General features: G+C 51.1%; 16 protein-coding genes and 1 non-coding gene across 17 annotated transcripts; 8 read left to right on the top strand and 9 right to left on the bottom strand.

Moving 5' to 3' along the window:
* Nucleotides 1-32: 32 nt before the first annotated feature.
* Nucleotides 33-1,205, bottom strand: DBR1 (RNA lariat debranching enzyme; the record flags this gene model as incomplete). The annotated part of the gene is made up of 1 exon (NM_208809.1): nucleotides 33-1,205. One exon carries the CDS (start codon nucleotides 1,203-1,205, stop codon nucleotides 33-35), a length of 1,173 nt encoding a protein of 390 aa, NP_983456.1.
* A 132-nt stretch (nucleotides 1,206-1,337) lies between these two features.
* On the bottom strand, nucleotides 1,338-3,239 carry SDH1 (succinate dehydrogenase flavoprotein subunit SDH1; the record flags this gene model as incomplete). Its single annotated transcript, NM_208808.2, has 1 exon — nucleotides 1,338-3,239. One exon carries the CDS (start codon nucleotides 3,237-3,239, stop codon nucleotides 1,338-1,340), a length of 1,902 nt encoding a protein of 633 aa, NP_983455.2.
* Nucleotides 3,240-3,515: 276 nt separating this feature from the next.
* On the top strand, nucleotides 3,516-5,168 carry AVT3 (Avt3p; the record flags this gene model as incomplete). Its single annotated transcript, NM_208807.2, has 1 exon — nucleotides 3,516-5,168. One exon carries the CDS (start codon nucleotides 3,516-3,518, stop codon nucleotides 5,166-5,168), a length of 1,653 nt encoding a protein of 550 aa, NP_983454.2.
* A 195-nt stretch (nucleotides 5,169-5,363) lies between these two features.
* Nucleotides 5,364-6,791, top strand: RPT1 (proteasome regulatory particle base subunit RPT1; the record flags this gene model as incomplete). Its single annotated transcript, NM_208806.1, has 1 exon — nucleotides 5,364-6,791. One exon carries the CDS (start codon nucleotides 5,364-5,366, stop codon nucleotides 6,789-6,791), a length of 1,428 nt encoding a protein of 475 aa, NP_983453.1.
* Nucleotides 6,792-6,902: 111 nt separating this feature from the next.
* Nucleotides 6,903-7,535, bottom strand: RPC25 (DNA-directed RNA polymerase III subunit RPC25; the record flags this gene model as incomplete). The annotated part of the gene is made up of 1 exon (NM_208805.1): nucleotides 6,903-7,535. One exon carries the CDS (start codon nucleotides 7,533-7,535, stop codon nucleotides 6,903-6,905), a length of 633 nt encoding a protein of 210 aa, NP_983452.1.
* Nucleotides 7,536-7,911: 376 nt separating this feature from the next.
* Nucleotides 7,912-9,234, top strand: LTV1 (ribosome biogenesis protein LTV1; the record flags this gene model as incomplete). The annotated part of the gene is made up of 1 exon (NM_208804.1): nucleotides 7,912-9,234. One exon carries the CDS (start codon nucleotides 7,912-7,914, stop codon nucleotides 9,232-9,234), a length of 1,323 nt encoding a protein of 440 aa, NP_983451.1.
* A 263-nt stretch (nucleotides 9,235-9,497) lies between these two features.
* On the top strand, nucleotides 9,498-10,136 carry MRP8 (Mrp8p; the record flags this gene model as incomplete). The annotated part of the gene is made up of 1 exon (NM_208803.1): nucleotides 9,498-10,136. One exon carries the CDS (start codon nucleotides 9,498-9,500, stop codon nucleotides 10,134-10,136), a length of 639 nt encoding a protein of 212 aa, NP_983450.1.
* A 163-nt stretch (nucleotides 10,137-10,299) lies between these two features.
* On the bottom strand, nucleotides 10,300-12,336 carry NOP9 (RNA-binding RNA processing protein NOP9; the record flags this gene model as incomplete). The annotated part of the gene is made up of 1 exon (NM_208802.2): nucleotides 10,300-12,336. The coding sequence occupies one exon, from the start codon at nucleotides 12,334-12,336 to the stop codon at nucleotides 10,300-10,302; it is 2,037 nt and encodes a 678-aa protein (NP_983449.2).
* Nucleotides 12,337-12,598: 262 nt separating this feature from the next.
* On the bottom strand, nucleotides 12,599-14,290 carry CCT8 (chaperonin-containing T-complex subunit CCT8; the record flags this gene model as incomplete). The annotated part of the gene is made up of 1 exon (NM_208801.2): nucleotides 12,599-14,290. One exon carries the CDS (start codon nucleotides 14,288-14,290, stop codon nucleotides 12,599-12,601), a length of 1,692 nt encoding a protein of 563 aa, NP_983448.2.
* A 321-nt stretch (nucleotides 14,291-14,611) lies between these two features.
* AGOS_t0052 lies at nucleotides 14,612-14,684 on the top strand. The gene has a single exon. It is a non-coding gene; the product is annotated as a tRNA-Met (tRNA).
* A 125-nt stretch (nucleotides 14,685-14,809) lies between these two features.
* VPS53 (Vps53p) lies at nucleotides 14,810-17,206 on the top strand (the record flags this gene model as incomplete). Its single annotated transcript, NM_208800.2, has 1 exon — nucleotides 14,810-17,206. The coding sequence occupies one exon, from the start codon at nucleotides 14,810-14,812 to the stop codon at nucleotides 17,204-17,206; it is 2,397 nt and encodes a 798-aa protein (NP_983447.2).
* Nucleotides 17,207-17,259: 53 nt separating this feature from the next.
* On the bottom strand, nucleotides 17,260-17,859 carry MAD2 (spindle checkpoint protein MAD2; the record flags this gene model as incomplete). The annotated part of the gene is made up of 1 exon (NM_208799.1): nucleotides 17,260-17,859. One exon carries the CDS (start codon nucleotides 17,857-17,859, stop codon nucleotides 17,260-17,262), a length of 600 nt encoding a protein of 199 aa, NP_983446.1.
* Nucleotides 17,860-18,019: 160 nt separating this feature from the next.
* BET4 (Rab geranylgeranyltransferase BET4) lies at nucleotides 18,020-19,056 on the top strand (the record flags this gene model as incomplete). Its single annotated transcript, NM_208798.1, has 2 exons — nucleotides 18,020-18,022; nucleotides 18,082-19,056. 2 exons carry the CDS (start codon nucleotides 18,020-18,022, stop codon nucleotides 19,054-19,056), a joined length of 978 nt encoding a protein of 325 aa, NP_983445.1.
* Nucleotides 19,057-19,120: 64 nt separating this feature from the next.
* CTK2 (Ctk2p) lies at nucleotides 19,121-20,101 on the bottom strand (the record flags this gene model as incomplete). Its single annotated transcript, NM_208797.2, has 1 exon — nucleotides 19,121-20,101. The coding sequence occupies one exon, from the start codon at nucleotides 20,099-20,101 to the stop codon at nucleotides 19,121-19,123; it is 981 nt and encodes a 326-aa protein (NP_983444.2).
* A 274-nt stretch (nucleotides 20,102-20,375) lies between these two features.
* Nucleotides 20,376-22,667, bottom strand: HCA4 (RNA-dependent ATPase HCA4; the record flags this gene model as incomplete). Its single annotated transcript, NM_208796.2, has 1 exon — nucleotides 20,376-22,667. The coding sequence occupies one exon, from the start codon at nucleotides 22,665-22,667 to the stop codon at nucleotides 20,376-20,378; it is 2,292 nt and encodes a 763-aa protein (NP_983443.2).
* A 112-nt stretch (nucleotides 22,668-22,779) lies between these two features.
* Nucleotides 22,780-23,523, top strand: PML1 (Pml1p; the record flags this gene model as incomplete). The annotated part of the gene is made up of 1 exon (NM_208795.1): nucleotides 22,780-23,523. The coding sequence occupies one exon, from the start codon at nucleotides 22,780-22,782 to the stop codon at nucleotides 23,521-23,523; it is 744 nt and encodes a 247-aa protein (NP_983442.1).
* Nucleotides 23,524-23,979: 456 nt separating this feature from the next.
* Nucleotides 23,980-26,004, bottom strand: KAR2 (Hsp70 family ATPase KAR2; the record flags this gene model as incomplete). The annotated part of the gene is made up of 1 exon (NM_208794.1): nucleotides 23,980-26,004. The coding sequence occupies one exon, from the start codon at nucleotides 26,002-26,004 to the stop codon at nucleotides 23,980-23,982; it is 2,025 nt and encodes a 674-aa protein (NP_983441.1).
* Nucleotides 26,005-26,101: the final 97 nt, after the last annotated feature.

Here is a 26,101-nt window from a genome sequence, read left to right as displayed (position 1 = left end):
CATTACTTAATGCAGATCGTACATACAGCCCACTACGTAACGCTAGGCGGTCCTAGAAACGCCGCGCGAAAGTGCTCTGTTTGGATTTTGGTTTCCGTTAGCATTTCAGGCTCGAAGGGGGGGATGCGATAGCCGCTCCAGTCCGTGTCTGGTTCCTGCCGCAGTGGGGCGCGCTCCGCGAAGAGGTGCTGCACGTCTGTCGGAGAAAAATGTCTGCGGGTTGCCGCCAGGCCCTGTGGGTCGCATTGCACAAAACGCACGTTGCTGATGAACTCCGGGTCCCAAAAGAGGTGTTCAGGATCGGCAGCGGAGGGGTGGCCGGGATCTGCTGTGACACAGAGCATGGCCAGGTGGGTATTGCGACCTGCCTTGCACTTATCGAGCGCAAGAAACTCGGTCTTGACGGGCGGCGGTGCAGGGGCGTCATCCAGGTCCAATGCAATCTCGTCGGAGTCCTTCTGGTCTAACTTATCATGATCGACCGCAGCCTCGAATTTCACGTGCAGGTGCGCGCTGAGCCATCGGCGTGGCCGCAGCCGCCGCAACATCTCCCAGCTCAATGGCGACCCCAGGCGCCCCGCAGAGACGTCGGAGCGAAAGTGCGGTTTCCAGCGCAGCAGCTGGGCGCAATTCCCATACTGTTCAATGCCGCGCGGCCAGTCATGGCTCATCATCACGTCCAGGCGCCGCGCAGGGTCCAGCAAAAGCAGCGGCAGAGCATCCGCCATGCGCACGTGGTACAATGACCGCACCACAGACCCCCACGACGCCGCCGCCGCAGCCGCCGTTGGTGGTCTCGCAGCAACCAGGTCCCAGTGCTTGTAAATTCCGCTGAGGCCGCCGATCCGCACGCCCCGGAACCAGAATACATTGCTGTACCCCATGTAGTATATGTTCCGCGCTACCCAGCCGCCGTGCGGCAGGTCCAGCAGCTGTGCGAAGTTTTCGTGGTTCCCGCCAATGAACACCGTCAGCACAGGCGCAGTGCGCTCCCCGGAAAAGTAGCTGGGGAAGTCGCCGAGACTTGCGTACTTGCGGGGAACGCTTATACTAGGATAGTCCGCCGTTGTCCGCAGAGACTGGAAATCCCCGAGCACCAACAGCAGGTCCGGCTGCTCTGGCATATTGGCCACTGCATCGTAGATGCGATCCAACTGCCCGTGCGCACATCCCTGTACGGCGATACGAAGCGTTTCCTGTGTCATGGGCCTTGCAACTCATCTATGGAGCAAGAATATCAAATAATAAATAAATATCCACTGCGAAGGCTCAGCGAAGCTCACCAAGACAGCAGTGCGGTGTGTGGGGGTCGTATACAAAACTATTTAACTCGCCTCTCAGTAAGCACGTACGGTTGGAGGCACTGGTGGGCACTCGGTCTCATCGAGCGTCGTAGTGATGACGTTTCTGTACTTTATCTCGACGGGAGCACCGGATGCATGTTGCCAGGATAGCGTGTGCTTCATCCATTCCTCATCGTTTCTCTCTGGGAAGTCTTCACGCGCGTGAGCACCACGTGACTCTTTTCTCTCAGCGGCAGACTTGGCGGTCTGCACAGCGCACGTCAATAGGTTCTGCAGCTCTAGGGTCTCGACCAGGTCACTGTTCCAGATCATGGAGCGGTCCGAGGTTCCGACGTCCTTCAGGGTCTCGTCGATAGCAGACACATTGTGCACACCCTCGTCCAGGGTCTGCTGCGTGCGGAAGACAGAGACGTCCTTCTGCATGGCCTTCTGCATGTTCAAGCGGATCTGGCTGGTGGTCAATGGGCCAGAGGCTGTACGCATGCGCTCCAGGTTAGCAATGGACTCCTTTCCGAGGTCTGCTGGCAGAGGCTTGTGGGGCAAGCCGGGCTGCAGCGAGTCAGCGACGGTGTGCGCCACCGCACGGCCGAACACCACCAGATCCAGCAGCGAGTTCGCGCCCAGACGGTTGGCACCGTGCACAGACACACACGCAGCCTCGCCGCATGCTAGCAGGCCGGGGATGACCTTGTCCTCGCCAGTCTCCTCATCAATCGTCAAAGCCTCGCCGGTCCAGCGCGTAGGGATACCACCCATGTTGTAGTGGACAGTGGGCAAGACCGGAATAGGCTCCTTGGTCACGTCGACACCTGCGAAGATGTGGGCAGTCTCCGAGATACCCGGCAAGCGCTCCTTCAAAACGCTAGGAGGCAGGTGCGATAGCTGCAGGTGGATGTGGTCCTTCTCCGGACCCACACCACGGCCCTCGCGGATCTCCATGGTGATGGCCCGCGACACGACGTCACGGCAGGCCAGGTCCTTGGCGGTTGGCGCGTAACGTTCCATGAAACGCTCACCCTCAGAGTTCAGCAGGAAGCCACCCTCACCACGGGCACCCTCGGTGATCAGACAGCCGGATCCATAGATACCGGAGGGGTGGAACTGCACGAACTCCAAATCCTGCAGCGGGAACCCGGCACGAGACACCATCGCGTTACCGTCACCCGTGCAGGTGTGTGCAGACGTGCACGAGAAGTACGCGCGCCCGTAGCCGCCCGTTGCCATCACCGTGCGGTGCGCGCGGAAGCGGTGCACAGTGCCGTCCTCCTGGTTGTACGCGATCACACCCACGACCTCGCCGTTGTGCGTCAAAAGGTCCATCGCAAAGTACTCCACGAAGAAGTGCGTGTTGTGGCTCAGCGCCTGCCCGTACAGCGTGTGCAGCATCGCGTGCCCGGTCCGGTCCGCTACCGCGCACGTCCGGTACGCCTGCCCGCCCTTGCCGTACTCCTTCGACTGCCCGCCGAACGCGCGCTGGTAGATCCGGCCCTCGTCATTCCGCGAGAACGGCATCCCGAAGTTCTCCAGCTCAATGATCGACGCAGGCGCCTCCCGCGTCATGTAGTGGATCGAGTCCTGGTCACCCAGCCAGTCGGAGCCCTTCACCGTGTCGTACATGTGCCACTTCCAGTCGTCTCCGTGCATGTTTCCCAGCGCAGCATTAATCCCGCCCTGCGCTGCAACCGTGTGCGACCGCGTTGGGAATAGCTTGGAAATGCACGCCGTCTTGTAACCTGCCTCAGCCAACCCGAAAGCTGCACGCAACCCGGCCCCACCGGCGCCGACAACTACACAGTCGTATTCGTGGTCCACTATGTGGTACTTGGCCTGAGGCGCGCCCGCGCCAACGGCGGCGAGCGACGCGGCCCGGCCGCTGCTGAACAGTCTGAGCGCCCGCGTACGCACGCCAGGAGCGGTTCGAGTAACAGAAAGCATATGATATGTGTGCAAGACCGATGTGTCCGCGTTGGATCTTCCGCTCAGGTAAGGTTAGCGCGCGGACGCTGCCTGTGCCACTTAAATAGCTGTGCTGCTCGAACTGGCGCTGCGGCCCCGCGTGACCGCGGGGCCGTTCTTTTCCGAAAGGTCCGCGGGCAGCTTCGAGCGCAGCCGAGCTCGTCTCCGAGCCACGGCGCTGGCGCGCCGTGCCGCGCCGCTGTATATAGGCGAGTACGGGCGGGGCTCACGGGGCTACGGCCACCGGCAGTAGTAATGTCGCGCAGAGCATCGACACTTGGTGGTAGCGTTCCGACATCGCGCGGAACCGAGGCAGCGATGGTTGACATCGTAAGTCGGCACCTGGCGGCGGAGCCGGCCAGCTCGCTGCAGCTGCAAGGGGGTGACATAACGCGGGAGCTGTACCGGTGGACTGCGGAGCGGCCCGGGAGGCGGCGGTCACACAGCTACGGGGGGTCGCGGGCGCCGTCGGTGCACTCTATGGGAGCGCGGGACATGCGGGCGCCCAACGGGTTCCGGAGGAGCTACATGATGGAGCGCGGTGGGGTGCTGACGGGCAGTTTCATGGAGTTCCTGAGCCTTTACGGGCACTTTGCGGGCGAAGACCTGTCGGAGGACGAGGATGATGCGCTGGCGGACGCCGCAGTACTGTTCGAGGAGGAGGAGACGCTGCTGCAGGGCCGGCGGCGCAGCTACGGGACGGACAGCGGGGAGGCCGGCGGCGCGTCGGTTTTCCGCACGGTGCTGCTGTTGCTGAAGTCGTTTGTGGGGACCGGCGTGCTGTTTCTGCCGAAGGGCTTCCACAACGGCGGGTGGCTGTTCAGCACGGGGGCACTGGTGTTCTGCGGGGCGGCGTCGTGCGTGTGCTTCATGCTGCTGATTGCGGCGAAGGAGCAGGAGGGCGTTGGCGGCTACGGGGACCTGGGGCGGCGTGTGTGCGGCGTGGCGATGCAGCGGACGGTGCTGGCGTCGATCGTGCTGTCGCAGCTGGGGTTTGCTGCGGTCTATGCGGTGTTCACTGCCACCAATCTGCAGGTCGTGTGCAGCACGCTGTTTGGCTGGCACGCGTCCACCGGGGTATATGTTGCTGCGCAGGCCGCAGTGTACCTGCCGCTGGCGCTGACCCGCAGGATCACGAAGCTGTCTGCCACGGCGCTCCTTGCGGACCTGTTCATCCTGTTGGGGCTGGTGTACGTCTACTACTTCAGCGCGTCGCAGGTGGTGCAGCACGGCGCAGCGACCGACTCGATGCTTGCCTTCAACCCGAGCTCGTGGACCGTCTTCCTCGGTACAGCCATCTTCACGTACGAGGGTGTGGGGCTTCTGATTCCGATTCAGGAGTCCATGCGCAGCCCGGAGAAGTTCCGCCGTTGCCTGCTGTGGGTGATGGTCGCAGTCACGGCAGTGTTCATCTCCTTCGGCATGCTGTGCTACGCCGCGTTCGGAGCCAAGGTCGAGACCGTGATCCTGCTGAACTTCCCGCAGGACAGCGCACTTGGCACCGGAGTGCAACTCCTGTATGCGGCTGCCATAATGCTCTCGACGCCTCTGCAGCTTTTCCCCGCCATCAGGATTCTGGAAAACGTCGTCGTCACCACCTCGCGCTCCGGCAAGTACAGCACGAAGGTCAAGTGGATCAAGAACTGGTTCCGCGCGCTGGTCGTCGTGCTCATGCTTGTCCTTGCCTCGCTGGGCTCGAACGACCTCGATAAGTTTGTCTCGTTGATTGGCAGCTTCGCATGCATCCCATTGATCTATGTATACCCACCTTTGCTGCACTACGTGGTCTTCCGAGGCACGGGTACCGTTTCCCAAGTTGCGCTAGCGCTTGATTTGGCGGTGATGGCCTTTGGGCTCGGCATTATGGGCTATACTACCGTACAAACAGTAGTGCAGTGGTATGGCTGATGGCCATTGCCAGCAGGACAAAAGACTAATTGAAATAGACACTATATAACTGTGGAAATCGAATGCGTAGGGCTTCATCTGCCTGCAGAGGTCCCCCGTATAGTAGGCGTTGCACTTCCAAGGCTGCCTGGCAGCCGCGCACCATGTTCTGTCACGTGACTAGTGGACAAACAGCACTTATGAGAAGGGTGGCAAATGTTTAGATTCGCCTTAAGCTATACTACACTGCTACACCGTCAGACGATCACAAGGGACTACGCAATGCCGCCTAAGGAAGACTGGGAGAAGTATAAAGCACCGGTGGAGACCGAGGAGGAGCAGAAACAGGCGGATGAGAAGATCAAACCTCTCTCCGAAGGAGATATCCAAGTGTTGAAGACCTATGGAGCCGCTCCATACGCGGCGAAGCTCAAATCCACGGAGAAAGACCTCAAGGATATCGAGCAGCGGATCAAGGAGAAGGCTGGCGTCAAGGAGAGCGATACAGGCCTTGCGCCATCGCACCTGTGGGACATAATGGGCGACCGGCAGAAACTAAGCGAAAGACATCCGCTACAGGTGGCCAGGTGTACGAAGATCATCCGGTCAAACCCCTCGGCCGACGCGAGCCGGAGCGGTGCGAACACGGGTGAGGATGACGAGGATGCCAAGTATGTGATAAATTTAAAACAGATTGCTAAGTTTGTTGTGGGCCTTGGAGAGCGCGTTTCGCCCACAGATATAGAGGAGGGCATGCGTGTTGGTGTGGACAGGTCCAAGTATTTCATCGAGCTACCTTTGCCTCCGCGGATTGACCCCAGTGTGACTATGATGACGGTGGAGGAGAAACCAGATGTGACGTATTCAGATGTAGGTGGGTGTAAGGAGCAGATAGAGAAGCTGCGTGAGGTTGTGGAGCTGCCCCTACTCTCCCCCGAGAGATTTGCGACTCTGGGCATTGATCCACCAAAGGGTATTTTACTATATGGGCCTCCGGGGACAGGTAAGACACTTTGTGCCCGTGCCGTGGCCAACAGGACCGATGCTACATTTATCAGAGTCATTGGCTCCGAATTAGTACAGAAGTACGTCGGTGAAGGTGCTAGAATGGTTAGAGAGTTGTTTGAAATGGCCAGAACAAAAAAGGCATGTATTATTTTCTTCGACGAAGTGGACGCAATTGGCGGTGCTCGTTTTGACGATGGAGCGGGTGGTGACAATGAGGTCCAAAGAACTATGTTGGAACTCATTACGCAACTAGACGGATTCGATCCACGTGGTAATATCAAGGTGATGTTTGCTACCAATAGGCCGAACACCTTAGACCCAGCATTGTTGAGACCCGGTAGAATAGACCGTAAGGTAGAATTCTCTCTTCCGGATTTGGAAGGCCGTGCCAATATTTTCCGCATTCACACAAAGTCCATGAGTGTTGAGCGTGGTATTAGATGGGAATTGATTTCCAGGTTGTGTCCAAACTCCACCGGCGCTGAACTAAGATCTGTTTGCACAGAGGCTGGCATGTTTGCAATCAGATCCAGACGCAAGGTAGCTACAGAAAAGGACTTCTTAAAAGCTGTGGATAAGGTCATCAACGGCTATAAGAAATTCAGCTCCACTTCCCGTTATATGCAATACAACTGAACTGTCATGCTAGCCCTGTGGGCTGTATGTTAGAAGGGTAGTTAATTCGAAAAATAGGTGTTACGTATTAACAAATAACATAGTGTACAAAATATATCTATTACATGATGTTTATTCCCACCAGCTGACGAGACCCATGCCATCCGTTTGGCAACTGCCTAATAATGCATATGCAGGGGGCTTCTCTACTAGCCTCTTTTCTTCCTCTGTCAGTGTGTCTTTTTCTTTCAACTGCTCTTCTAGTTCTTGCTCTCGTGGTGATTTGGGCTTCACGTCCACAAACACCTCCTGCTCTACCCTAAACCTGATCTTCTCGTTCACATCGAAATACAGTTTGGTCTCCTCGTCCATTTGCCATACCCATGCACTATCATCCACAGAGTAGTAGCTGCCTTCAAAAAGCATCTTCGCAGGGATGAATATATCGTCAAACATTCCTAGCAGCGAGACCTTTATTCCTTCGTTTGTACATTGAGTAATCCAGCCAGTGATAATCTCTCCGACAAATGGCTTGAATACTAGCGCACGAAATGTCACGTTGATGAACGATGCGCCGTCGCCAGGTTTTAGTTGGCCCTCATCTACTGTAAGCAGATCGTAGATCGTAATGCATAGCCCGACATGAGGAATAATTTTGTTTGCGTACTTGTTATTGAGCTGGTGATTAATCGCGGACGCAGTATCCCTGTGAAACTGGTCTGGTGGAATCCGCACCAGGTCACTGATCTTTGTTAGAATAAACATCTATATCAAGTCCGGTGCTATGTGCTGTGAGGAGGGTGCGATGAGGCTTTCACGCCGGGTTGATGAACCCATACAGGCATTATATAAAAATTTCATGGCTTCGAATAAGATAGACTACCGCATAGGAGAAGGTATAGACTCTATAGATGGTAACAAGATATAGACACAGTCCTTTGGGCTCCCATTAGGTTGCTTCTCGCATAATCCTTGCAAAGTAACTCTCCGCCAATATCATTTGATCACGTGATGGCACCCACACATCTTCAAATTTTTCTGCAGCTCGAAAGTACCCGCAAGATTGCAAGAGATGAGCTTCATGGCCGGTCTTGAAGGCATGATTGCAAGACTTTAAGTTCATCGGCTGCATTCCTGGGAAATGTCCAAGTCAGTATTTAACAAGAAGACGGCGCAGAAGTTTGCCGTTGTCCATAGGCCCCACGACGATCCTAACTATTACGATGATGAAGCATCGCAACATGTGCTGGTACCCGTCGGCGCGGCAACTAGCCAGCGCGCGAGTAAAAAGGGCCACAGAAAGGCACGGGACGTGAACGAGCGTGCTGGAGAAGCAAAACTGTATGGTATTGAGTTTGACGACTCACAGTATGACTACACACAGCACCTGAAGCCCATCGGATTAGATCCCGAGAACTCCGTATTCATTCCGTCGAAGAACGTGCGCGAGGGAGATAACCGCCGCAAGAAGGCCGTCGACCTTTTCGTTGAGCCAGAGTACCGCGATGACCGTCAAAAGCGGTCCGAGCCGCTCTTTTCCAGAGGTGTGGCTAAACCGGAATACTTGGAGAAGATGCAAGATATTCCAGACGAAATTCGCGGCTTCCAGCCTGATATGAACCCCGCCTTGCGGGAGGTTCTTGAGGCTCTTGAAGACGATGCGTACGTTGTCAACGAGGATGTTGAAGTGAAATCGGACCCCCCAGCATCGGCGGTCGAGGACGAGGAGGACCTGTTCGCAGAACTGCTTGAGGGCGGAGAGGTCCCAGGCGGCAAAGACGCAGAGCTGGATGAGTGGGACATCGACGGCCTGGATGACTTTGAAGAGCAGAACTATCGGGACGAGATGGCCCAGTTTGCCAATGTTGACAATCTCGAGACGCTACAATCACTGGACGTGAGCGCAGACGTGCGGCGCTTCAAACAGCAGATGGCCAGGGACAACGCCAACGACTGGGATTCCGATGATGGCCTATCTGATCAGGGCTCTGCGGCAGAGGAACAGGACGACCTTGGCGAACTTCCGTCGTTCGGCACCCGTACTGGTGCCAAAAAGCGCAGGGAGCGCCAACGCAAGGGCGCCAAGTCTGACGTTTCCGGCTTCTCCATGAGTTCCAGCGCGATCGCTCGTACTGAAGTCATGACGATCCTGGACGACAAGTACGATCAGGTCATCGGCAGCTACGAAAACTACGAGGAAGAGCAGGACGAAGAGGAATACCAGCCCTTCGACATGAGTCGTGAACGCGCAGACCTTTCAGATATGCTGGATGATTTCCTAGATAACTACGAGCTGGAGCGTGGTGGCAGGCGCCTCGCCAAAAAGGACAAAGAGATAGACAACCTCAAGAAGGCTGCTGACGAGGTCAGCAAAGGGAAACTTTCTGCCAGAAGAAATAAGGCTCGCAAGGAAAAGAACAGTCTCGATAGCATTACATCAGGTGTCCAAAGCCTGAAGTTCTGAACAGTGTATATACCCTCTAGCATAACCCGCCCTTTCACCATCTAAACGTTCTCCTGATTAGCACGTGATAATATAATCGAGATCTCCTCAAAGTTCGCGAGCTTGGAGCACAAAAGTATAAAAGGGGAGGGGTAATTATATTACTCCCTACTAATTCACCCATAAAGTACGGCCCCGCGCTTATATTTAGTCTTTTACCATTCTCTCTGCGGCGTTTGGTGTAGGGAATATTCAGAAGCGTTCTACTAAATTTGAAGTGCGTTATGTCAGACGAGGCATTGAAGAAACAGGTTGAGGAGCTACAGGCGCTAGTTAAACGGCAGAGCGTCCTAATCACCAAGACAGGACAGTCGGTGCTGGAGCTACAGGTCAGCAAGCAAAAGCATGACATGGCAAACTTAGACGAAAAGTTCCTTCCTAAAGGGGGCGCCGGCAAGTTTGATACAACGGATTTCGCCACGAATGAGGACTTAGTGCAGCTAGTGGGGGAGCTTCAGGGCCAGCTTGACACGATGGAAGAGCGGTCGGTGCGGCGCTTAGTGAATTCGACGAAGTCGGAGGAGAAGGACTTCTTGGCTCCATTGCCGAACGCGGACGGTGAGATTCCGGACGTGAAGGACGGCGTATTCCCTCTCACGTTGGGCGACTTCGAAAGTCTAGACAATGTGAAGCTGTATAAGCTTGCGAAATTTTATGAGTTGTTGCCACCGACACTGAGAGAACAAGAGAAGTTTGAGGAGTTTTTGGAGGGCAAAGTTGAGAACTTCCACATCTCGGAAACACCCGATGCTGATATCGAGGCGGAAGTTAAGCGGCTCACGGAGGAGCAATTGAACGATATTTTCAATGATATCGCAAGATATCTAGGTCTCAGGTCCAGAAGAGGGACCTCTGTGTGGTAGGCATCCACGGGGTACTATGGACTATAATATGAGATAAAGGGATCTTCCTGTTTGGTACGTGCTACTTGTTGGATAGCTCGTTCCGAAATTATGTGACTCAGCGTTGAGATATAATGATAATATCCAAGTTATCCTTGGAGCTGTCTATGAATTGTGTAGAGGACTACGTATGATGCTTTTCAGCATTTCTTTTCTTGTTTAGGCTGCCAGGTCTCTGGTTGTTGGAAGGTGCCGAGCGCTTAGCAGGGATTGATTCCTTTTGCTTTGGTTGTAGGGGCTTGGAGTCTGGGAATACTTCCAATTCCTGCTCCTTGACCTTCTTCCGCCAGTCAAACCGCTTTCTCACATATAGTTCAAGATGCCAGTTCTTCCATACTTGTCTGCCATATATACTATTCTTGACCTTATCTGCTTCCTCCAGAAGTAGATTGGCAATACGTTCCTTGTATAGAGTCAGTTTGGCTGTGAATTCCCAGAGTTTATCCATAATATGAGAGCCGTAGGCATTGCAAGCAAGATTCACGGCATCTTTGTATAATATGTTCAATAATAGCTTACGCTTCACCGTCTCAACTCTTTTAGCTTGTAAAACATGTTCCACGACGTGAGAAAATACACCATGGTAGCACATCTGCATAATGCGTTCCTCTGGGAGGTTCAACAAAGACTCCACGGCGATTTCCAAGAAGTAGTCATCAAAATTGATTAGCTTTTCCAGAAATAAGGCTCTCCTTCTCTCATCTGCAGTAGGCCAGTCATCCTTAGTGTTACCGAGGGTAGATGAAGCAAGCTGCAGACAACTCTCTAATATGTTCTTTGACTCTGAATCTGCCGGATAGTATTTCTTGCCCAATTGCTCCACAATTTCGGTTTTCTTGTAATCCCCTTGGCGTATAGAGGCTTCAATTATCTCAGAACCAAAATCCAGGTTGGAGTTTAACAAGATCGAAAGCTCCGGCACCAAATCATCTAGTATGCTCTTGACCTCCTTTGAACCCAAGTTTTGTAGCAATGACATAATGACAAATGCACCTGTTGTATCTCTTTTAGCGAGCTTCACAATACGGTCCTGCATGTATAGCTTGTACAGCCTTTCCACTTGCTTTGTTCTAGCGAAGCCGATAACTGCTTGCAAGAAGTGAGATCCGACAGAGTCGGAAAGAAGGTACTCCATGAACGATTCTTCTTTTGGATCATTTTGTTCTGTGTTGGAAAACACCAGGTTCCAGAATGACCGATCTCTGTCGAAGATACCTTCCACTTGGATAATAAGTTGGATGACCGGTGAGGCAACCTTGTCCACGCAGTATTCTCTAAACTTCGTCACGCAGGCGATGTTCACTTCGGAGTGTTTGGTGCCCGGCTCAATTCCATTTGTAAACTGCTTGTATAGCATAACCAATATTCCCTTTAGTTCGAGCTTAAATGAGTCTGGGGTCCTGTATGTTCTGTCGAAATCAGCGTTATCCTTCAGATCAACCATCTTACGTGCAATCTTCGATTTTTTTGACCGCAGCGCAGAATTACTTTGCGTACTCTTTGGAAGCTTCTTGGCGGATAAGACCAGGATCAACAACCGAAACACATGCGATGCATACTGATGGTTAATCATCATTTTCATATGGGGTTTCAATTCGTTCAGCATAAATAAAAACATGTTTTCCATAGATGCATACACTTGCTCATCGCCGTCAAGTTCCGCCTCAAACACAGGCGTCAGAAGCTCCTTTTCGATCAGCGCAGCACTCCTCACAAGCAATGTCTCCACTACATGGGAGGCGTACTTATTGTACGACAAATTGACAAAAAAGCCATTGATTCCCTGGAATATGGCCTTCAGCTGTTGGTCGTCTGCCGCCAAAATTATTCTCTCCATGAGTTTCGAACAGATTTGCGACGTGGCGAGCTTCAGTTCCTTGCCCTTGCTCTCTTCGATGACACTGTTGATAAACTGGTACTTTTCGTCCGCACTCTCAAAGGTATCAACGGCCATTGTTGACTCGGCACGCTTAAAATACTCTAGCTCCTGAGTGTCAAGAGTTCCAAAGAACGTATTAGGTCCATCCGCAGAGATTGGGGCCGGCGCTTTGTCAACTGGGACTTGAATAACTTCTTCCTCATGTCTTTCCTGATCCAATGAGTGTTTGAAATCGTCTTTATTCTGCTTCTGTAGCAGCTTTCTTCCTCTTTGCTTTGCCATTATATCAAGAGGTTATAGATGGTAGCACAGTTCGCGCAGCTGATAGTTCTACTCCAGCTTGTTAACTTCTTAATCTCATCGCGAACTATAGCTCCGCTAGCTGCTACATTCAAATTTTCATCAAGTTCGTTTCTTTTTTCGATTATGCTGATATAAACTCACACGACACATAATAGCATCACAACGTTCTTCAGACATGTAAATAACTGCTTACTAATTTACATAGGTATGCTTCAGTTGCCAGGATTTAGGAACCACTGGTTCAATCTTCTTGATCCCAGTTACCTGGTTTTGGTCCCTTTGGAGCTGCAGGGCCGCCTGCTCTCTTCGCCATGATGATCTGATCAACAGAGAGAACAGTGTTAGCAGCATCGGTTGCGACGTTGATTGCGAATTTCTTGGCAGCCAGCATGTCGTAAACGCCTTCATTCCTGATATCTACAATACCCTCTGGTGTGGTGCCGTCTATATCAATGCCCTGGTATATCTTGTCGTCAGTGCTTGCGCTGTCGCCAGCAGGTGCATGCGCGGCATGAAGGTTTGGTAGAACTTCGTTGACATTCAGGCCGGCAGTTTCCGCCAACGTCCTGGGGATGACCTCGAATGCCATCGCAAACTGTTTGATCGCCAACTGTAGCAAACCAGGGGTCTTCTCTCCATATTTGGTAATCCTAGACACGAGCTCGATCTCTGTGGCACCTGCTCCCGGCAGCAGCTTCCCGCCATCGAGCTTGAGGAGGCCCTTGATGGCGGCAACTCCACCATCGATGGCTCTTTCTATGTCGTCCAAGTTATTCTGTGTGGCGCCCCGTAGAATAATCGTGGCAGTTCTCGTCGTTTCCTCCGACTCTTGCTTAAATACGGTAACTCTGTCGCCACCAATTTCCATGCTCTTAACAGTCTCTACTACACCGATTTCCTCTGGAGTAGGGGCGCCCAGCCGTGGCATTGGCGTAGCACCGCACACGCGGCATACCCTTCTCAACTCAAACTTAGAGGGGATCTTCAGGACGAGGACTTCATATCTGTTCAGATAATGCAGAGCCAATTCACCGACGCCACTGCCTGCAATCACACAGCGCACGCCAGTGTCTGCAATTTCTTTGATCATTGCATCCAGCTGCTTCTCCTCACCCTTGGTGAAGTCCAACATTTCCTGCGCATTGTGTAGCAAGACCGTACCCTTTGTTTCTGTGCTGGCAATGTCAATGGGGCAAGTGAACACAGCCACCTTGTGCTTCCCACCCTTTGGCAGAGACTTCAAGTGGCCTTCTGGCTCACGGTTGAAAACCATACCCTTGATAACAGTGGAGTTGGACAAGGAGCTTCCCATAATCTTCACAACCCTGATCGAATCCACGTTGAAAAAATTGGATTTGGACGGCAAAACATAGCTTACTGCTTCTGCGATGAGCTCGCTGAGTAGCTCTTCGGAACCGAACTGCTTGGAAGATATCACAGGTTTTATCACTTTAATAAGCTCGTCCTTATCGTGCTTGTCGATGACCTCTTGGACCACCATCTTATCCAACTCCTCAATAGTGAAGTTCTTAGCCATTGTGTAGCCCTGAATAACCTCCACAGGAGACAGCCCCAGAGAAATCAACTTTTCACTGAGGTTCAACAGCTCTCCTGCTAGTACCATGACCATGTTAGTGCCGTCCCCGACGTCTATTTTTTGCTGCTCGGTGGCCATCACAAGCACCTTTACGGCCGGATGAACGATCTCCAGCTCACGTAGCATCGTCGCGGCATCATTGGTGATCAGGTACTTCCCCAGATGGTTTACAATGATCTTATTCCTGCCACAAGGCCCCATCGAAGTCAAACACATCTGATGGATTTCGCGAATCGCCGCAATGGACTTTTGAATTTGACCGTCTGCATTCGAGTAACTGTTATACCCTTGCTTGAAGAGGCCGGCATTCGGATTTTGAGGTAGCTTCAGAGACATGTTTATAAGCTCCGTAGAATGGATTCAATTGAACAGAATCTAGACTTGTAAGTTCGGGAACTCTGAGGTGATCTTGTCACCATTTTACCCATCTTTTGCCACCAAAAACTCATAGAAAACTTTTCGAAGCTCACTTCGTGTAACACGACTAAAAGGGAGCTGCAGGGCTCTAAGGCTGAAATACCACCTATATCATGCTGCAGGTAGCTTCTAGTGGCAGATAATACCTGGGCGCAGTACCCAGCGACAGCATTTCTGTGCTCGTGCCTTGGAGTGGCCAACTTAACGGCATTAGATCGTTCCTTCAATATCTTTATTACTGCTTCAGTAGCTCAGTCGGAAGAGCGTCAGTCTCATAATCTGAAGGTCGAGAGTTCGAACCTCCCCTGGAGCATTTTTTATACTTAACGTGTAATTTTGGTACTTCAAAAGGTGTAGTCGATAGTGGTTCCCAGTCATGTTACCTACCGATAGTTAACACGTCGGGCAAAGTAATCGCTGGAAGGCCGTTCTGGTAGGATGAGTTGCGATAAGCCTGACTATGATCCTTTGGAGGACCTTGTAACGATATTATCTGGAATTGATTCGCTCGACCACCTGGACAAGCTGTTAGTGGCCACGAGAGAGCATAAGCTACGATTGCATGAAGAGGTTAAGGCTGAAAGGGAATTAGCAGACTCGCCGCTGGGAAGCGCAGACGATGAACTGGATCAGCTGATTCACAAGGTTGAGAGAACGCAGCAATTATCGAAAAGTACGGAATCGACCATCTCGGATTTAACGAAAGACATTGCGTACCTGGATACAGTGAAGAAGAATTTGACGCACTCTATGGCGTGGTTCCAGAACCTCAATGACCTGAGCGAGTCCTACTGCCAGTGCAAGCACTATCTCGAGCAGCAGTCCTTCAAGGAAATGAGCGCACCCTATGCGGTGATGACCTCTCTTAGTGATATGTTCCAAGGATACAAGTCCGTGACAGAGATCAATCGCCTGCTTGAGCTGATACGTGCTTTGGAAGATGACACCATTCACTCTATCAAACAGCTTTATCGAAAGCTCTTTGAGAGCAAGGAGACCCTCAATGTCACCGAGGCGACTTTCAAGGAAGGTGCATGTGTGTTGCTGGAATCCAACCCCACTGATAAGTTTGAAGTCATCAATTGGTCTTTAGATAAGATCCTGGGGGAAATTAGAGAGATATTTCAGGTTGACGATGAGGCAGGGTCACTTGAGAATATATCACGACGTTACCTTTTCTTTAAAAGGGTGCTGAACAATTTCCAGGCAAACTTTGCATCGTACTTCCCAGCTAGCTGGGAAATGCCTCTGAGACTCACCTCGATGTTCTTTATTTTTACTAAGCATGACATCCAAATACTGCTCGACAGAGAGATGAAGAAGACGCCTTCCTTGGAATTGTTCATGGAAGCCCTGCAAGCGACTGTCGACTTTGAAAAATATATTGGAATAAAGTTCTCTAATAAACTCTCCAACATAACCCACGAAAAGATCTCAACCTGTTTCGAACCTCATCTGTCGCTCTGGCTCTCCCATCATGACCAGGTTATGAACAGCAAAATGCTGGCCTATATGAGCGAGACAAAACTCCCGAACTCGTCAGACTCGCATGTAGTGCCATCCAGCGCGGCATTGTTTCGAACATACCGTCAAATACTGAGCCAAACCTTAGAGCTCACGGATGGAGAAGGAAGGTCGGCAGTCCTCTCTGACCTTGCTGGGTTCTTTTCCAAATGGTTAATTGAGTACTCGAACAAGATACTACAGCCTCTCTTACTTCCTGAGAACGCTAGAATGGAAGAAAAGGATGAGGTTATACAGTACACAATACTCATGATCAATACCGCCGATTACTGCTCTATTACTGCAGGACAGCTTGAGGAAAAATTACAAGAATATGTGGATTCGGGTGACACTATCTCAAAACAATTCGATAAGGCCAAGTCGAGATTCGGTTTGTTAGTGTCGCAAGGTTTACAGTTCCTGTTGACGCACATTTTGTCGCCTGAACTGCACTTTGCATGGAGGGAGTTTTCGAACTCCGACTGGAGACATCCGCTTGGTGAGGGTTATAGCAGGTACATTGTCACGTTAGAACATATTCTAACACCGGATGATGTGCAGGGTGATTCCCTCGTGCACAAGCTATTATCGCAGTTCAATAGAGATGTTTTTGTTTGGAATATGCTGGATAGAATAACCGAACTCGTAACAACGGAGTTTCTACGTTGCATTACAAAACTGCTGGTTCCAAAGGAACCCTTTGGTAACATGAAAAGCAGGAGACAGTTCACTGTCGCACAGGTCATAGGCATTGGTAAGCAACTTCTGCTTGACTGTCAGTCACTGGAACGTATTTTGAAAAAGCTTCCTGAAGGTCTGCCAGACGGGAAAGCCACTCAAAACAATAGAATCAATCGGCATATCGACACCAACATTGCCCAATTATCCGCCCTGTGTAAAGTGCTGGCCGTGCCATTGGACTCGCCAGCCTCGTACCACGATGAGTACTTCGGCATCATTAACAATAAAAACCACGCGGTGTGGGCATTGGTGTTCGCACTCAAGGGAATGCAATGGGAGATCAGCGAGTGGAAGACATACTGGGAAGAGTTCAAGACGCGCGAGACGAGTGCCACAGAAAGTAGCATTGATCTCTTCATCTTCTACCGCGACGAAAGCACGGTCCGCCACTTTGTTGCGGCAATGCTGAAGGTCGTGGACCCGGGCTGGAAGGCGTTCGCCTCGGAGGAACTGCGCCTTGTCTCCTCGCGCTCCAGCAGCAGGCCCTCGACGCCGCCCCCATCCAATATCGGCCCAGCCCGTAACAAAAGTATAAACGAGAATCTCAAGAACCTCGTCTCGAACACAAGGTTCTTCAACAGAGGTGGGTAAGTGTAATGCATTTACGAAAGTTACTTTTGTAGCTTACATACACGGTGAACGGCTTAGCCGTTGAATCTATAACTGACTTGCGCATTCACGCTGTGGTCGCCGGTGTTGAAGTTGCGGAACTGGACCACCTCCGCGTTGTCGATGTCGCGTGCGTCCGAGTCCACCCACTCCATCGGCACGTTCGCGTTCGCGTCCGTGTATGCCAGTACGTTGAACGTGTAGTTCCCCTCGTTCGCCAGCTCCGGCAGAAACGTCACGCTCGCCGTGATTTGCCGTATCAACGCCCGAATTTGCTTCTGCGTCTCCTCCAGGTCTGCGGACTCGAGCGCAGCCTCCTGCGGTGCCCGCTCGCTCCGCTGCACATTGAATTCCCATCTTTCCAGCACCTCGCCCTCGTCCTTATCTAGAATCACCAGCACCAGTTTATTGCATTTCCCTCCGAGCAGCCACCGATGCACCTGGAGCAGGATTTTACGTATATATTCCTTTAATTCTTCATCATGCGTCTTGAGCAGATTCAGGTCGTACTTCTTAACTGTTGTGAAATCCTCGGGGGGGTACACAGCCCTTTGGTAGAGGATAGAGTTTATGCTATACTCGAAGAATTCCGTTACCATACGTGTTGAGCCCTTTAGCGAAATAGGTCTTGACATATCGATAGCACCTGATCCCTCTTGATTTTATAGCGGCTGTGTACAAGACTTCACGGTGTAAGTTGAGTTGGTGAAGTGGTGACGTTTTACATTTCGGGAACTACCTTCTACTTTCCACTCCAAAACGAAGCAATACACGCGAAAGCCAACAAAAAGCCTGATGGTATGTTTATCTGGGCTCCAGGGAATCAAAACATGGGCGAATGTCTAACAACAACATAGCATGGGGTTAAACGAAGACTATGGACTCAAGAAGCACTGAAACAGAAGAGAGCACAGGACAAGCAGAGGATCAAGGCCTATAGGGACCAGACAGCACGGGTACTGCGGCTACGGGATGCGGGCGCTTATAGCATGGAAGCGCTGGCGGAGACGACGAGCCTGCTGCAGATGAACGGGGAGTTCAACGCGGTGTGGAACTACCGACGGGATATCATTGCCGCGCTGCGGGAGCAGCTTGACGGCGGCTTCTGGGAGGCCGAGCTGAAGCTGACGATGGCGCATCTGCGGGAGTCGCCGAAGGTGTACTGGATCTGGAACCACCGGCAGTGGTGCTTGCAGCACCACGCGGAACAGGGCGCGGCGGTGTGGAAGCGAGAGCTCGCGCTGGTAGGCAAGATGCTGGAGCTGGATCCGCGGAACTTCCACGGATGGCACTACCGGCGAGTCGTGGTGAGGGAGTTGGAGCGGCGCAGCGGGGCCAGCCTGGACTCTGCAGAGCTGTCGTTCACGACCGAGAAGATCAACGAAAACATCTCCAACTTCAGCGCGTGGTACCAGAGGGCGCAGCTCATCCCGCGGATGATCGCGAGCGGCAAGATTGCAGACACATCGCGGTTTGCGGAGGAGGAAGCGTCGTACATCATCAACGCCATGTACACGGACGCCGAGGACCAGTCGGTGTGGATGTATCTCAAGTGGTTTGCCGAGGCCTCGTGCATTCGCGACGATATGCCACTGCAAGACTACGACTGCATGCTGACAAAATTCAGGGAGAACATCATGGCCATCAACCAGGACGAGCTGGAGTTCTCGGGGAGAGAGAACATATGGTGCCTCAAGATGCTGGTGTTTCTAGGCTCGATTGCGCCTACGCAGCAGGAGTCGCCCGCGCAGCGGCGGCACCACCTTGAACGATTAATAGAGCTTGATAGCATGCGGCGCAATCGATACATCCACATGTTAGAGAATGCTTAATCTATATATGATAATAATACAAGTTTACTCTGATGAGGAAATGCCAAGTTGGTGGTTCTATCCGTCACTTCGTCCGCTTTGCCCCACTAGGACCGGCAGGCATAGCCTCCTCTGCTACTCTTTTCCTGTTAAGGACATAACGCCTCTCTCTAATTTTATAATCACGCTCTTCTGAGAGGTACTTATCCTTTTCTATGGATGGCAAGCTTTCCTTCAGCCCCTTGCCCTCTCCAGACTTGGCTTTCAGCTTCATGAACTCCTCGATGCTAATAGTTGGTAGCCCCTGCGGCAGACTGTTTTTCAGATCACATATGTCAAACACGTTGATGAAGAAATTGAGCACGTAGTTATAGGCCTCGTTAACGGAATCTTCGTCGCTCTCAAACAGGTTGTACCGGATGTTCGGCCACTGATCGGTCTGCAGCAGTTCACATGCAATTTTTAGTACTGCTAGCGCTATGGTATGCTGGGGAACGATCAATATTATCTCCAGCTTGATCACGTCAAAGGCTATCAGCCAGGCCAGGTGGCAGACCGTGTGGTCTAGCGAGAGCTCCCGGCCAATTTTGACGATGTATTCGTCCACATGGACGGTATTGTTGATCCTGTGATCAAATGCACAAGTCTCAAGGATCCGTAGCTCCATCTGTATTATCCTTGTCTTGTAGCTTTCTAGTTTTTCCATGCTCAACTTCAGGGAGTTGCGTAACTTTAGCGAAGCGCTACAAACATCTGCAACCTTCTTCACTGTCTCGACCTGCTTGCAGCTGATGAATAGGCAGCTTGTGGCAACGTCGTAGCACATCTCTGTCTCGAACTTATTGAAGACGTAGTATCGTTGGTAATAGTACATTGCTACTTCCAACGTCTTTCTGGGAAACTTGAGCTGTACACATAGGTCACACAGGAACTTGAATACCGAAATGCGCTTTTGGTTGTATGTTCGACGGTCCGTGATAGTTTTCTTTTGTGCTTGTCTGATTTGTTCCTTGGTCAAATAGGGCCGCGACAGCGTTAGCTGGCTCTGATACACCGTGGAAGACATACTGGGATCAATAAATATCTATATTCACCGACTTCGACAGATATATATGGCCACACCGAACAGTACAGTTCAGTTGGTGCTGTTAACGAGACGATGAGTGTGTCATGCAGTTGGTAGGGCTTTCAGCTGAAAATTTGAAAATCATCTTTAACGGAGCTGGGCACGATGCAATGCCACCTGATTATATCAGCCTGCCCGACTCCGACTCATTCTGGTGCTAAAGGTATGGCGAATGCCAGTAGATCTATGTAATGAAGGTACATATATATGCCAGTTAACCGCTAATTAGGCGGGCAGTCAGCGACTCAAGGTCTTCTAGAGTGTCTGGTTCTTCCACCTCCATAACACCTGTATCTGGGGACTCAGCAGATTCGCTGTAGCGACCCTTTAGCTTCTTGCGTGGCGGAGGGGACGCTGGCGCAAAATCAGGTTCGTCGCCGGACGCCATGTCGTCACTTAGATTACCCGTGCCAACATAGGCGACCGTAGGTGCATCGTATTCATCATCGTCGTCCTGAAGAGCCTCCATCTCGCGCCGCATGGCCTCGAGACGTTTGCGCTTCTTTTCCTGTCTCTTCTCCTTCACGAGCTGCTTGTCTTCGGTATCAGCACGAGCCATATACTCTGTCTCCTTCGAGAGGAACTCTTTCACCTGAGTGTCGACATCACCCTTCTTGTGGAACTCCTCTTCTCCTTCGAGTTCATAAATAGGGTGTGGTACGCCGTCTGCGTCAAATTTGAACTTCGTAGGGTTGCCTTTGCTGGACAAGGATGCTTTCTTAGAGAGAGCTTTCTTCTGTCCACGCTTCGAGGTAGGAAGCGTGAGCTGAGGGAGATCATTTTCGTTGAGCTCGTGGTCTGTACGTTTGATTGTCATGAAATCACCTGCATCGTCGTCTGCAGCACCTGTTTTGGTAATGTTCATATAGTGCTCGCTGAGCACAGTCTGGTTCTTCCTGCCGAACATTTTGTCGTACTTCGTACGTACTGTCTTTTCTTTACTATCGACTTCGCCGTCGTCGTTAGCCTTCGCCAACAGGAGAAGCTGCCTGGAGGTGTTTTTGAGCTCTTTGGCCTTCTCAATGCTCTTCTTCCCCTTAATTTTAACTTGTGGAGCACCCGGTAAACCCAAGGAAGCCGCAAACTCCTCCAATGGGAGTTCGTTAAACTTGAATACTTCAGTATCCTTCTGTATGTAGATGGATCTCACATAGGAGATGAAAGCTTTTTGGGCGAGGTATTTTAGTTCTGGGTCTTTGAATAGGAGTGACTGAAGCTGAGGTTTTATTGATTTGCGCTTGGACTGCTTGATGTTTAACTTACTTGGCTCTATCAACTTGCCTTTCAGTCTCGCCAGAAATGCGTCCTCCTCCTGCGGTGTTAGCATTAGAAGCGATTTTCCAGTCTTTCCATACCGCGCAGATCTACCAGCCCTATGGATATATGTGTCAACATCTTCTGGGCAATCAGTTTGAATGACCCAATCGACGGAAGGGAAGTCAATGCCCCTCGCGACAACATCTGTAGAGAATAAGCAGACGTGCTGCGCCCTGCTAAACTTGTCGAGTGTTTCGGTCCTTGCAGTTTGTTTTTGCCTACCGTGGAGATGCATTAGGGAAATACCAGGTTGCATTTTCCGAAACGTCTCGTAGACAAAGTGTACCTGTTTTGAAGACGACAGAAAGACAATCATTTTGGATTTCAAATGCGACTTGATGAAACTGAAAAGTATATCGAGTTTATCTGGAAGAGCGACCTGAATGTAGAATTGCTCCAAATTCTCTGGTGTCGCAGGCTTGTTCTTAGAAGATGGGCCATCCATCGTGCCGACAGTCTTATAGTCAGCAAGAGATAACCGCGCCAGGTCAGCAAGCGACTGTGACTGGGTGGCAGAGAATAGTAGTGTTTGTCTCGACGGAGGCAGATTTGATACGATGGCGTCTAGTGCTTTTTTAAACCCCATGTCGAGACACCTATCCGCCTCATCCAACACCAGAATTTGCAGGTTGGAAGTGTTCAAACCTACCGACTGGTCCATGTGCTGCAAAAGTCTGCCAGGGGTACCGATAAGGATGTTTATTTTTGAGACACGTTCCATCTCAAACTTTACGTCCTTCCCGCCGATAACCAGCCCTGCCGAAAAGCTCATATACTTCCCTATTTTAACGAGTACTTCGTAGATCTGCATGGCTAGCTCTCTAGTCGGCGAGATAACCAGAGCTCCCAAGCCATCTAGCTCGGTCCATCTCTCGTGGTATAACTTCTCGAGGACTGGCACAAGAAACGCAAGCGTCTTGCCGGACCCTGTCTTAGCCGCTCCTAAGACGTCATGGCCCTTGAGAGCTACTGGGATCGCTGCTCGCTGGATATCCGTCATCTTGATATACGCTGCCTCCTTTAGACCCTTTACTGTCCCGCTGCTTATGGGGAGATCCTGGAAAGTTACCGCTCTGCATGTTTTGGCGTCGTAATCCTTAATTCTCTCCTGCAACTGCTTCAGAGCTTCAGACTCTTTCTGACGAAGCTCTTTCCGCTTTACAGTTGTCAATCTATGCTTTTTTGCCATCTTCGAGTATATGAGCTTAGAAAGTCAACCTATTACTGCGAGAAGCTATGAAATGTCTGTTCTCTATTCATGCGATGAGCCCATGCAGTTACGATAATTCAAATTTTTCAGTATGGTCGTTTCTTTTTATCGCCAACATGAATTTATGTGGACGTCGAAAACGATGGAATCAGCCTTCCTTCTCATGTCAGTTGACGGGGGTATACGCGGCCCTCAGACAATGTCAAAACGTAGGTTCGGGCGGCAACAGTATCACACTCAAGATCAGTATCCTAGAGAATACCATGACCGCGCGATAAAACGTCCAAGAAATGTCTATAGCCGACCGATATTGCCTATATTTGAGCCATCTGGCTTACTAGCCCTAGAATCTAACAATGAACAAGGCCTCGCGCTGAAACATGTGGAGCCGCCGGATGCGGTTTCGCCAGAAGCTTACTTTAATCAATGGAAAGTGGCGCGGCCTCAGCGCACACTCTTCGAGCTGTTTCTCTACAGAAAAGGTGCTGGAGATCAGGCTTTCAAATCATGGGTGTTGGAATCGAAAAGCGCATACATAATCGGAAGAGATATGGGCCGTGTAGCGGAAGACCCAGACGAGGAGAAAGAGGTGGTGGTGGCGGATATCGGAATCCCGGAAGAATCGACCTCGAAACAACACTGTGTCTTCCAGTTCCGCCTAAAACAAGGGTATCTGGTGCCCTATATACTAGATCTCAGCTCTGCAAACGGTACGCTCTTAAACGGGGCCATCCTTCCTTCTGCCAGATACGTACAGCTGCACAGCGGAGATGTGCTGGAGTTGGCCAACAAGAGTGACGCCACGGAGTACGAACTTGTATTCGTGGCGGAGTAAGTATACCAAACCGTAACATATTATTGTATATAGCATAGGTCGGTTAATATCTATATACAGAACTTGTGAACCTGCTCGCAATTATTTCTATTTTATCCTCGAAGCCGTCAGAAGTTTAAAAGGGACCACCCGAGCACAGGTGCTCTAGGCGAAAACTACAACAGGAAACTAAACGCTTTCTGCGGGACATGAACACGCGAGAGATTTAGCCAATAGATAACCTTTGGATTTATAATAAAAGGGAAAAAGACAAAACACAGTAATACCGCACAGTAATGCAGAATGCCAGTAAACAAATAAGTAGCAGTTATTGTGTACTTGACAATAACTTTTTTTTGTCTTTTTTTAAAAATTTTTATTCTCTTTTACCATTTATTACCCATCTTACGTTTTAGTTCCTCTTTAGCGTACACCATTGGCAGATCTTAAATCGCAGATTGCCACATAAAGATTAAATCACAATTCGTCGTGGTCAAAGTAGTCATCAGACTCGTCATCCTCGTCATCAGTAGCATCGCTAGCGCCTGCACCGTAAAGCTTAGAAGTAATTGGATAAGCAGTTTGAGACAAAGACTCGAACTTCTCGTTAAATTCTTCCTTGGTAGCTGAGTCTGAATTATCCTCTAGCCATTCAAGAACGTCATTCGCAGCCTCCAATAAGGTCTCCTTGTCATCCTCCTCTAGCTTGTCACCTAGGTCGCCGTTGACCTGGTTCTTCAACGAGTGGGCGTAGTTCTCCAATTTATGACGAGCCTCGACCTTCGCCCTGATCTCTTCGTCCTCCTTCTGGTAGTTCTCAGCCTCGGCGACCATTCTCTCGATGTCATCCTTGGACAATCTACCTTTTTCGTTCGTTATAGTGACAGACTCAGACTTACCAGTGCCCTTGTCAGTGGCAGAAACCTTCAAAATTCCGTTGGCGTCAAGAGCAAAAGTGACCTCGATCTGTGGAATACCTCTTGGGGCTGGTGGGATACCACTTAGTTCAAACTTACCCAAGTGGTTGTTGTCCTTGGCCATAGCTCTCTCACCCTCGTAGACTTGGATCATCACAGTCTTCTGGTTGTCGACTGCGGTGGAGAAAATCTGGGACTTCTTGGTTGGGATAGGGGTGTTTCTCTTGATCAAAGGAGTCATGATACCACCGGTAACTTCAATACCCAAGGTTAGAGGGTTAACATCTAGCAAAACAATGTCCTCAACACCTTCCTCGCCAGACAAAACACCAGCTTGGACAGCTGCACCGTATGCAACAGCCTCATCTGGGTTAATGCCCTTGGACGCCTTCTTGTTGAAAAAGTTCTCCAACAACTCTTGCACCTTAGGGATTCTGGTGGAACCACCGACAAGAACAATGTCATCAATGTCCTCCTTCTTCAAACCAGCATCCTGCAAGACCTTCTCAACAGGCTTCAAAGTCCTCTTGAATAGGTCAAGGTTCATTTCCTCAAACTTGGCTCTGGTCAAGGTCTCAGAGAAATCAATACCGTCCACAAAAGAGTCGATCTCCACACGGGTGGACATCTGGCTCGAAAGCGCACGCTTAGCCTTCTCAGCCTCACGCTTCAACTTGGCCATGGCCTTCGCGTTGCTGGAAACATCGACGCCGTGCTTCTTCTTGAAAACCTTGAGGAAGTGGCGCACCAACTTGTAGTCAAAGTCCTCACCACCCAAGTGGGTGTCACCGGCAGTTGCCTGGACCTCGAAGACACCGTTTTCAATGCTCAACAAGGAGACATCGAAGGTACCACCACCCAAGTCGTAGACGACAATCCGGTGCTCGTCCTCGGTCTTGTCCAACCCGTATGCAATCGCAGCTGCGGTTGGCTCGTTAACAATACGCAAGATGTTCAAGCCCGCGATGGCACCCGCGTCCTTCGTCGCCTGCCTCTGCGCATCGTTGAAGTACGCAGGCACGGTAACGACGGCGTGGGTCACCTTCTTGCCGAGGTATTCCTCTGCAATCTGCTTCATCTTGCCCAACACCATACCGGAGATCTCCTCTGGGGTGAACAACTTGCGCTCGCCCTTGACAGTCACTGCCACAGCAGGCATGCCGTTCTTGTCCACCACCTCAAATGGCAGGTGCTTGATCTCACGCTGCACAGTCTTGTCGTTGTACTTCAACCCGATCAACCGCTTGATGTCGAAAATCGTGTTCTTGGGGTTGTTTGCCACCTGGTTCTTCGCCGCGTCACCGATTAGCCGCTCGTCGTCCGTGAAGGCCACGTACGACGGCGTGATCCGGTTCCCCTGCTCGTTCGCAAGAATCTCTGTCTTCCCGTTCCGCATTAGCGCCACACACGAGTAGGTCGTACCCAAGTCAATACCGATCACCGTTCCATAGTTCTCCGCGTCCGTGTCTGCCGCGTACACCAATCCCCGCGACCCGCCTGCAAACATCGGCAAGCACACTAGCGCCATTGCATACATCAGCGCCGTCAGCGGCACCGCCCAGTTTGATACTTTGCCAAACGCCATGTTTTGATGCTTCAGTGTATCCCGTAGCTGTCTAGACTGTTCCTTATTTCCAACAAGTCGCCACCACCGGTCTGGATCACTCTAAGCTTTGCGTTAC

Source organism: Eremothecium gossypii, chromosome III, assembly GCF_000091025.4.
Source record: "Eremothecium gossypii ATCC 10895 chromosome III, complete sequence".
NCBI classification, from domain to species: domain Eukaryota; kingdom Fungi; phylum Ascomycota; class Saccharomycetes; order Saccharomycetales; family Saccharomycetaceae; genus Eremothecium; species Eremothecium gossypii.
This window is presented reverse-complemented; position numbering and strand designations above follow the sequence as displayed.